The sequence below is a fragment of the Hemibagrus wyckioides genome, linkage group LG13 (genome assembly GCF_019097595.1).
Source record: "Hemibagrus wyckioides isolate EC202008001 linkage group LG13, SWU_Hwy_1.0, whole genome shotgun sequence".
In the NCBI taxonomy this organism is placed as follows: Eukaryota; Metazoa; Chordata; class Actinopteri; order Siluriformes; family Bagridae; genus Hemibagrus; species Hemibagrus wyckioides.
Genome location: NC_080722.1, coordinates 12,449,885 through 12,461,829, shown reverse-complemented (window position 1 = coordinate 12,461,829; position 11,945 = coordinate 12,449,885). Strand labels below are relative to the sequence as shown.

Sequence of the window (11,945 nt, the reverse complement as noted above, 5' to 3'; positions counted from 1 at the left end):
TAATATTAATATGATTAAAGACACACACACACACACACACTGTAACTGATTTATGGAATGAAAATGGTGATGACGTATATGAATCTAATAACCTACTGTACGTAATCTCCTGGGAAGAGCGAAATGCAGCCAAATGACTAGAATGTGGATTGTAAGAGTAATATTTCCTAAATGACTTTAGAAATCTTAAAGCTGGAAATGTGGAAATCTATTAGAGATTTGAACAAGTTAAATATTAATTTAAATGTACAATTTGCCTTTTCTAATTAGGCCCAGAAATGATTATACATCTTTTCTTTTTTTTCTGTACTTATTCAGCAGAATTTTGTAAAAAAAAAAAAAAAATGAAATAAAATAAATAAAAAATTTGTTATGAGATATTTTTAATCAGCTTGAAACAATGTTTTTATAATAATAGTAATAATAATAATAATAATAATAATAATTATTATTATTATTATAATAGTAGTAGTAGTTGTTGTTGTTGTTGGTATTGTTTCTTATAATGAATACAGGGCTTTAGATCCATTAGAATTCTAAAGCAAACGAAAAACCAAAGCACATATTTGCACAGCAGTCATGAAAGTCACCTGCGGTTTTGTTTCAACTAAACTGTGTGAACCTGGTCACTGGACACTTTTGAACATTATACAGTCCTGAGCTGAGCAGTAAAAAAAATACATTACAGACCCAGTGTTATTTTTATTTTATTTTTGCCTTTAACGTAGGCTTGTACAATAAACCCGTGTGATTTGAAATTGTATATCACAGAAAGTTTCATGTGATTTACAGAGAAGGAAAAAGAAGGAAAAAAATTCAAAGGACCCTTTAGATATCTATAAATTTCACCTGACCATATGACTATAGTCTATTTTATATTTGTAAAAAAAAATGCTGTTTTGTTGGGATTAATTCAAATTTTAGTGAATCGAATGAAACTAATGATTCAAATATTTAATGAACTCAAACTGTAAATTGTACACGGCAGAGCTTCAATACAGTTATGCAACCTCATGCTAAGAGCAGAGCTCTGCTGAACACAGCTTCATAAGGATTTTAAAATGATAGAAAATGTAGTCAGTTTACAAAAGAAAAGATTATTAGCACTACAAATATTTGTAAAAAAATATGCTCGGGTGTTAGCAGAAGGTGGGTGGTGGTGGGGTGGAGGTGGGGTGGAGGTGGGGTGATGGGATTCACAGAGCTACATTACCCACGTGATACGAAAAGTGAAAGATAGAGATGGGTTTTTTTTTCGCAGACATGAGGTCTGCTCTGAAAATGTACTTTCATCTTTTGCAGTTAGTTTTCATCTGTGATGTAAACTAATGTAATGTAAAGTATTATTCTGCTTGTGCTCGCTTTGATTTATACGAAGCTGGAATGCAGTGTAGGATTTTATCTAAGTGAAGATGTTTTTTTCCACTTCAGGTATATTACTATTCAATAACAGTTTGTCTGAAAAACTTCAGATCAACTTGAACCAGGAAGAAATAATATACATATATAAATACATTTCTATGTGATGTGAGCAGTCTCTATCATCTTCTCAACATTCATCACTATGATTCTTTTTTGCTCATTTTGATTCTTTTACAGTGAACAGACTTATCCAGGGCAAACACCAAGAACAACAGAATTAAAATTAGAATTTTACAATTACTGTTTGAAAGTCTGGGTTTAAAGGTGAGTGTGGAGGTGATGGAGGTGAAAGGTGATGGAGACATGTAGTCGGTGATGCTGACAGGAAATGGAGTCAGCGATGATATGACAGTTTAGCAGAGACACAGCTAATGCAACAGAGAGAAGGACATAGGTAGAGAGATGGATATGTGTGTGGTAGTAAAAAATATCAGTTGTGAAATTATAATGTATTGCCTAAAACTGTCCTTAAAAAATGTTTACAGAAACACTATCAAAGTTATATATTTACATGTTTACAGAAACACTGTTAGTTATTTATATTTACATGTTTACAGAAATGCTGTTATTTATATTTACATGCTTACAGAAACGCTATTAAAGTTATTTATTTTTACATGTTTACAGAAACACTATTAAAGTTATTTATATTTACATGTTTACAGAAACACTATTAAAGTTATATATTTACATGTTTACAGAAACACTGTTAGTTATTTATATTTACATGCTTACAGAAACGCTATCAAAGTTATTTATTTTTACATGTTTACAGAAACACTATTAAAGTTATTTATATTTACATGTTTACAGAAACACTATTAAAGTTATATATTTACATGTTTACAAAAACAGTATTAAAGTTATTTATATTTACATGTTTACAGAAATGCTGTATCAAAGTTATTTATATTTACATGTTTACAGAAACGCTATTAAAGTTATTTATTTTTACATGTTTACAGAAACACTATTAAAGTTATATATTTACATGTTTACAGAAACACTATTAAAGTTATATATTTACGTTTACAAAACCAGTATTAAAGTTATTTATATTTACATGTTTACAGAAACGCTATTAAAGTTATTTATATTTACATGTTTATAGAAACGCTATCAAAGTTATTTATATTTACATGTTTACAGAAACACTGTTAGTTATTTATATTTACATGTTTACAGAAATGCTATTAAAGTTATTTATATTTACATGTTTACAGAAACACTGTTAGTTATTTATATTTACATGTTTATAGAAATGCTATCAAAGTTATTTATATTTACATGTTTATAGAAATGCTATCAAAGTTATTTATATTTACATGTTTACAGAAACACTATTAAAGTTACTTATATTTACATTTTTCCCGGAACACTGTATCAAAGCTATTTATTTACAGACACTTTATTAAAAATGCTTACAATTAATCAACATATTTACTCAAATTAATCCATCCCCTGCAGCAAGTATCTTGTCTAACCTTTAATCCTTTGATTAAAGACCACAGAATTAAACCCAGCAATACACAGACACTGCACCTTCATGCCGAAGGCACTTAAAGCTTCTGGAACTCATTAATAAAACGTTATATTTTCATATAATATAATAAAATGTTCTGTTACTACAGTTAATATAAAACAATTATTTGTAATTGCTAGTTAATCAAAAAAAAATTGCAGAAAGACCACAATGCTATCGGAGAACGCTAAACCGGAAGCTTGCGTACCACTGAGATTTTAGCAGAAATACGTAGGCAGTGGATGTGCATAGAGTCCATTGCACTATAGAACAGTATATAAACAGTATTTTAACAGTATATAAACAGTATTTTAACAGTATATAAACAGTATAAAAACAGTATTTTAACAGTATATAAACAGTATTTTAACAGTATATAAACAGTATATAAACAGTATTTTAACAGTATATAAACAGTATTTTAACAGTATATAAACAGTATATAAACAGTATTTTAACAGTATATAAACAGTATTTTAACAGTATTTTAACAGTATTTTAACAGTATATAAACAGTATTTTAACAGTATTTTAACAGTATATAAACAGTATTTTAACAGTATTTTAACAGTATTTTAACAGTATATAAACAGTATTTTAACAGTATTTTAACAGTATTTTAACAGTATATAAACAGTATTTTAACAGTATATAAACAGTATTTTAACAGTATTTTAACAGTATATAAACAGTATTTTAACAGTATTTTAACAGTATATAAACAGTATTTTAACAGTATTTTAACAGTATATAAACAGTATTTTAACAGTATATAAACAGTATTTTAACAGTATATAAACAGTATAAAAACAGTATTTTAACAGTATATAAACAGTATTTTAACAGTATATAAACAGTATATAAACAGTATTTTAACAGTATATAAACAGTATTTTAACAGTATATAAACAGTATATAAACAGTATTTTAACAGTATATAAAAAGTATTTTAACAGTATATAAGCAGTATTTTAACAGTATTTTAACAGTATATAAACAGTATTTTAACAGTATATAAACAGTATTTTAACAGAATTTTAACAGTATATAAACAGTATTTTAACAGTATATAAACAGTATTTTAACAGTATTTTAACAGTATATAAACAGTATTTTAACAGTATATAAACAGTATTTTAACAGTATTTTAACAGTATATAAACAGTATTTTAACAGTATTTTAACAGGATTTTAACAGTATTTTAACAGTATATAAACAGTATTTTAACAGTATATAAACAGTATTTTAACAGTATATAAACAGTATAAAAACAGTATTTTAACAGTATATAAACAGTATTTTAACAGTATTTTAACAGTATTTTAACAGTATATAAACAGTATTTTAACAGAATTTTAACAGTATATAAACAGTATTTTAACAGTATTTTAACAGTATATAAACAGTATTTTAACAGTATATAAACAGTATTTTAACAGTATGTAAACAGTATTTTAACAGTATATGAACAGTATTTTAACAGTATATAAACAGTATTTTAACAGTATTTTAACAGTATATAAACAGTATTTTAACAGTATATAAACAGTATTTTAACAGTATTTTAACAGTATATAAACAGTATTTTAACAGTATATAAACAGTATTTTAACAGTATTTTAACAGTATATAAACAGTATTTTAACAGTATATAAACAGTATTTTAACAGTATATAAACAGTATAAAAACAGTATTTTAACAGTATATAAACAGTATTTTAACAGTATATAAACAGTATTTTAACAGTATTTTAACAGTATTTTAACAGTATTTTAACAGTATATAAACAGTATTTTAACAGTATATAAACAGTATTTTAACAGTATTTTAACAGTATATAAACAGTATTTTAACAGTATATAAACAGTATTTTAACAGTATTTTAACAGTATATAAACAGTATTTTAACAGTATATAAACAGTATTTTAACAGTATTTTAACAGTATATAAACAGTATTTTAACAGTATATAAACAGTATTTTAACAGTATTTTAACAGTATATAAACAGTATTTTAACAGTATATAAACAGTATTTTAACAGTATTTTAACAGTATATAAACAGTATTTTAACAGTATATAAACAGTATTTTAACAGTATATGAACAGTATTTTAACAGTATATAAACAGTATTTTAACAGTATATAAACAGTATTTTAACAGTATATAAACAGTATATAAACAGTATTTTAACAGTATATAAACAGTATTTTAACAGTATATAAACAGTATATAAACAGTATTTTAACAGTATATAAACAGTATTTTAACAGTATATGAACAGTATTTTAACAGTATATAAACAGTATTTTAACAGTATTTTAACAGTATATAAACAGTATTTTAACAGTATATAAACAGTATTTTAACAGTATTTTAACAGTATATAAACAGTATTTTAACAGTATATAAACAGTATATAAACAGTATTTTAACAGTATATAAAAAGTATTTTAACAGTATATAAGCAGTATTTTAACAGTATTTTAACAGTATATAAACAGTATATAAACAGTATTTTAACAGTATATAAACAGTATTTTAACAGAATTTTAACAGTATATAAACAGTATTTTAACAGTATTTTAACAGGATTTTAACAGTATTTTAACAGTATATAAACAGTATTTTAACAGTATATAAACAGTATTTTAACAGAATTTTAACAGTATATAAACAGTATTTTAACAGTATTTTAACAGTATATAAACAGTATTTTAACAGTATATAAACAGTATTTTAACAGTATTTTAACAGTATATAAACAGTATTTTAACAGTATATAAACAGTATTTTAACAGTATTTTAACAGTATTTTAACAGTATATAAACAGTATTTTAACAGTATATAAACAGTATTTTAACAGTATTTTAACAGTATATAAACAGTATTTTAACAGTATATAAACAGTATTTTAACAGTATATAAACAGTATTTTAACAGTATTTTAACAGTATATAAACAGTATTTTAACAGTATATAAACAGTATTTTAACAGTATATAAACAGTATTTTAACAGTATTTTAACAGTATATAAACAGTATTTTAACAGTATATAAACAGTATTTTAACAGTATTTTAACAGTATATAAACAGTATTTTAACAGTATATAAACAGTATTTTAACAGTATTTTAACAGTATATAAACAGTATTTTAACAGTATATAAACAGTATTTTAACAGTATTTTAACAGGATTTTAACAGTATTTTAACAGTATATAAACAGTATTTTAACAGTATTTTAACAGTATATAAACAGTATTTTAACAGTATATAAACAGTATTTTAACAGTATTTTAACAGTATATAAACAGTATTTTAACAGTATATAAACAGTATTTTAACAGTATATAAACAGTATTTTAACAGTATATAAACAGTATTTTAACAGTATATAAACAGTATATAAACAGTATTTTAACAGTATATAAACAGTATTTTAACAGTATATAAACAGTATTTTAACAGTATTTTAACAGTATATAAACAGTATTTTAACAGTATATAAACAGTATTTTAACAGTATATAAACAGTATTTTAACAGTATATAAACAGTATATAAACAGTATTTTAACAGTATATAAACAGTATAAAAACAGTATTTTAACAGTATATAAACAGTATATTAACAGCATATAAACAGTATTTTAACAGTATTTTAACAGTATATAAACAGTATTTTAACAGTATTTTAACAGTATATAAACAGTATTTTAACAGTATATAAACAGTATTTTAACAGTATTTTAACAGTATATAAACAGTATTTTAACAGTATATAAACAGTATATAAACAGTATTTTAACAGTATATAAACAGTATTTTAACAGTATATAAACAGTATATAAACAGTATTTTAACAGTATATAAACAGTATTTTAACAGTATATAAACAGTATTTTAACAGTATTTTAACAGTATATAAACAGTATTTTAACAGTATATAAACAGTATTTTAACAGTATATAAACAGTATATAAACAGTATTTTAACAGTATATAAACAGTATTTTAACAGTATATAAACAGTATTTTAACAGTATTTTAACAGTATTTTAACAGTATATAAACAGTATTTTAACAGTATTTTAACAGTATATAAACAGTATTTTAACAGTATATAAACAGTATATAAACAGTATTTTAACAGTATATAAACAGTATTTTAACAGTATATAAACAGTATTTTAACAGTATATAAACAGTATTTTAACAGTATTTTAACAGTATATAAACAGTATATAAACAGTATTTTAACAGTATATAAACAGTATTTTAACAGTATTTTAACAGTATATAAACAGTATTTTAACAGTATATAAACAGTATTTTAACAGTATTTTAACAGTATATAAACAGTATTTTAACAGTATATAAACAGTATTTTAACAGTATTTTAACAGTATATAAACAGTATTTTAACAGTATTTTAACAGTATATAAACAGTATTTTAACAGTATATAAACAGTATTTTAACAGTATTTTAACAGTATATAAACAGTATTTTAACAGTATATAAACAGTATTTTAACAGTATATAAACAGTATTTTAACTGCCTAAACACTACTGAATATTTTTCTGTACTTTAATGTATTACTCAAACATTAAACAGATTAAACTGTCCAACTGCTCAGTACTATTACTGAGTACTCCTCACTGATTAAAGATTAATCATCTACAGTATTTTTCTAATACAGTTAGGACACATATTAAGACATGTAATGTTACGCTGAAGTAAAAAAGAAAATCAATCAAATGAACTGTTTGGAAATCAATCAAACTCCTCTGTCAGCATGTGTGAAATGCACTTCCGGTTTAGGAACGCCACTTCTGGGTTGGCGCCATCTTGGGAAAGCACTTCCGGGGCAGCCACCAATTTGTACCCTGTGGTGTTATATAAGCACACCTTAAGCTCTTTGTCCTTGCCAGATGGTCTCTTCAGCCTGCCTTGTGCTCCTGATTTGTCTTCCCACCTTCACTTCAGTTTCTGTCTGCCTGTTCCTCATGCTGATTTCTGCCCCATTCCTGCCTGTCTGGTTTGTCTCTGCCTTTTCCTTTGTTGCCAATTCTGCCTACTCTGCATTGCTCTGTTTGCTGGATTTTGGATTATTGGACTGTGCTCTGTTGCTGATTCTGCCTGTCCTGTATTGCTCTGTTCACTGGATTTTGGATTATTGGACTCTGTTCTGTTGCTGATTCTGCCTACCCTGTATTGCCCTGTTCACTGGATTTGGGATTATTGGACTGTGTTCTGTTGCTGACCATTCCCTTGCTATCTGCTCTCTAGGTACGGATGGTCACGTTTGCATAGAGTCTCACGGTGCACCGAACCCGTGCGTTTGACCATCGCAGAACACTACCATGAGTGCATGATGTTTCTGATAATTCCTTCGCCTCAAGCGCCTATAATGCTCGGACTCCCAAGGCTGCAGAAACACAATCCGCATATGGAATGGACCAGTGGCCGAGTCCTGTAGTAGGGAATCCACTGCCATACCCACTGACTAGACTCAAAACCCCAGACTTCACACCCAATCAGAATCAGAATCAGATCAGAATCACTTTTATTGCCAAGTACTGTAGGATTTACATATACAAGGAATTTGTCTTAGTGTGCTGGAGCATAGTAAATAAATAAGTAATAAGGAAGAAGAAGCATAATTTTACACACAAAGTAGAAGCTATAAGGCTATGTATAAATGTCGAGATATAGCAACAGTTTAGAAAACAAGAAAATTAAAATAAGAATAAGAAAAGTGAAGTTGATTGTTATTGTTCAGAGTGGTGAGTAAGTGACCATGTAGGGCCCTGGATGTTGTTAATGAGGCCAGTAGAGGATGGAAAGAAACTGTTTTTGTGGCGTGAAGTTTTAGTCTTGATGGACCGCAGTCTTCTGCCAGAGGGGAGTGCCTCAAAATGATGTCCAGGGTGAGAGGGGTCGGCTACAATCTTAACTGCCCGCTCCAGGGTCCTGGAAGGTCCTGGAGAGGAGGCAGATTGCAGCCAATCACCTTCTTAGCAGAGTGAATGACCCTCTGCAGTCTACTTTTGTCCTTAGCAGTGGAAGCAGCGTACCAAAAGGTGATGGAGGAGGTGAGTATAGACTCAATAATGCTGGTGTAGAAGTGCACCATCATTGTCCTTGGAAGGTTAAACTTCTTTGACTCTCTCAGGAAGTACATCCGCTGTTGAGATTTTTTAATCAGTGTGTTGATATGTAACTCCCACTTGAGGTCCCGGGTGATGGTTCCCAGGAAGCAGAAGGAGTCAACAGTACTGACTGGTGAGTCACACAGGATGATAGGGGTGAGTGGGGCAGGGTTCTTCCTGAAGTCTCCCACCATCTCTACTGTTTTCACAGCGTTGAGCTCCAATTTGTTCTGGTTGCACCAGGACACCAGACGGTCAATCTTCCTCCTGTAGGCAGACTCATCCCCTTCAGAGATGAGTCCAATGAGGGTGGTGTCATCTGCAAACTTCAGTAATTTGACAGACTGGTGACTGGAGGTACAGTTGTTCGTATACAGAGAGATGAACCTCTGATGAACCCCTACCAGATATTAGCTCCATGCTATCTGACTATCACGACCTGGCATTTTCAGCAAGATCAGAGTCTTCTCCCTTCCTCATCGTCGGCCCTATGACTGCACCATTGATCTCCTGCCAAGAGCTAACACCCCCAGATTATAGCTAGGGAGAAATAAGCACATGTATATTCTTTCTCTTCAAAGTACATTGCAAATTTGTTTTGTGGTCCAATTACGTAATTTACATGTGTCCACCAGTACAGCATCCTAATTTTTCCAAATGACAGTTATATACTAATGAATGAAAAGACTTGTCCTTCGAGAACCACCATGGTTTTCATCCGAGCTTGTTGCATAGCACAAAAAGATGATACATAGAACAAAATACCAATGGCTAAGGTAAACATGGTTTCCCTGCTGAAAAATCCAGCTCAGTCTGACCAGCTTCCAGCTGCCCAAACAAAGGCCAAGAACTGGAAAGCGATGAACGGTACATTCAACACAGCACACAGAAGGCAACTATAAAATCTCAAAAATATTCTGATCAGTTTAGTCAAGTAAGCGTAAGGAAGATGAATATCTTACCAGCTGGCAAAAAAATAAAATAAAATAAATCAAATTTGCTCACTGTTAGTGTTAATATAGATCTGATCATGTGTGTTATACTTTTGCCAGTGATGTATGATTGCTTCTTTTGGTCTGTAAATAGGAAATTGTTTCCATTACATCGTAGACAGTTCACATTTTTCCCCCCACTTAGACATTATACATCATCTCTGCCAGGCTGAATCTGTAATGTGGAGCTGAAAGATGGTTATTACGTTTCTTCAGACCGTTATTAACCATTTACAGCTTTATCAATTCATGATCTGAAATGGTTTAAAAGACAGCTAGTACAGTGAAAAGCAGCACTCTGATTGCAGAGATGAAGATGCATTGTTTATCTTACTCCGCGGCCTAATTACTGCAGCTTTTCCCTCAGCAACTACAGAAATATTTCCTGTCCAAAGCTGTCCTCCCTCCGGCGTCCGTCCTCTTTGAAGCTTGTGCTCTCGCTGAAATTTCTTAAACGAAATCGACATTTCGGAAAAGCTCCCCCCCAAAAAAACAAGCCGGAGTGCGGAATATGAGCGCCCCGTATGAGATGCTTCACTAAGGCATGGAAAGTTTTATTTTCGGTGCGAAGAATAAGTGCCAGATGACAGAGGGTGCAGAGATTGGGTCACTTCCTGATGCCGAACAGGGACCCTACTTGGTGAGTTTTGTCCAGTCTTAAACGCTTTTCAGCGTTGACTTAAACAAACACGGCGTTTTATTTCGCTTTTGCTTCTTTTTTTGTGCTTCATGTGAATGATGAGCAGTGGCTAACGGGAAGCTCAGCCTAGCACCAGGCTTTACGGGAACTGAATGCAGATGTTTGAAGTTAGAGGAAAAGTCTTCAAAGCCGCAGTGGAGAACAAAGGAGGTAGCCTAAGTTAGCTTCACGAAGGATGAAAGCTACGAGAACGAGAAATGTTTGTGTTTTTTTTTTTTTAAAGCGACAGCTGTTATGGATAGAATAAATAAACAAAACAAAAGTTAGGACAGAATGTAGTGGTGTGCTTTTTGTCAGAAATAAAACCAGCGAGAAGCACGAAGCTAATCCTGAGGGACGAGCGAGTTAAAGATGGATGAATGGGGAACATGCATATGATAACATCACACACACACACAGAGAGAAAGAGGTGTGTGTGTGTGTGTGTGTGTGTGTGTGTCTGAGAGAGAGAGAGAGAGAGAGAGAGAGTATCTCTTCCTCCTTTTCTGGGAATGTTTTGGAGCTGTTTAAGTGAGTTTCAATTTAAAATTAAATTATTATTATTATTATTATTATTATTATTATTATTATTATTATTTTACATTTTCTTTGCCTTGGTGCTGTTTTATGTTCACACTGACTTCCTTTCCTTCTTTTACGTCCTTTGAGTCATAGACAAAAATGCTTAAAGACTGTCCCATATACTGTACCTCATTTCTGTGTAAATTGTACATAACAATTTTCATTTTTGGACTTCCACACTGTTGAAGATATGAAGCTGTGTCACTCGTCAATAAACAGCATGTTCCTTTACACGGTAACATGCACAGTTAGGTGCATTAACTCTGTGGTTATATATAAATCCAGGAAGTACCTAAGAGGTGATACTGAAAGCAGGAAAAGTCCCATAGTGTTCTTCTTTTTCTTCTTCTGGTGCAGAGATGGCTCAACATGGCATATGAGACGGACAAGACATGCCTGTTGTTTCCTCGGGAATCGCGAGCATCCTGTGTGTTCCACACTGCGGATGAGAAAGATGAAATCCCAGGCATAGGAGAGGACAGGTGGGATCCCTGTTTTCTGTAACCTCTCTTAATGAATGCTGCTTCAGTTGTATTTGTAGATCAAATGCTAAACAATGAGCTAGGATTGATTCTGAACATCATTTTTC

General features: G+C 30.0%; 1 protein-coding gene across 4 annotated transcripts in view; it reads left to right on the top strand.

The window, feature by feature from the left end:
* The first annotated feature begins 10,085 nt into the window (after positions 1-10,085).
* The window catches only part of ankfn1 (ankyrin repeat and fibronectin type III domain containing 1), a 64,212-nt gene continuing 62,352 nt past the window's right edge, over positions 10,086-11,945 (top strand). For 2 of the 4 annotated variants that reach the window (XM_058406580.1, XM_058406579.1), the window contains exons 1-2: positions 10,086-10,735; positions 11,714-11,838. In XM_058406580.1, the coding sequence (XP_058262563.1) occupies positions 10,640-10,735; positions 11,714-11,838 (221 nt within the window). In that variant the 5' untranslated portion in view covers positions 10,086-10,639. Of the gene's footprint in view, positions 10,736-10,801; positions 10,946-10,975; positions 11,306-11,713; positions 11,839-11,945 lie in introns of those variants that run through there. The other 2 variants (XM_058406583.1, XM_058406581.1) reach the window with 2 other exon arrangements.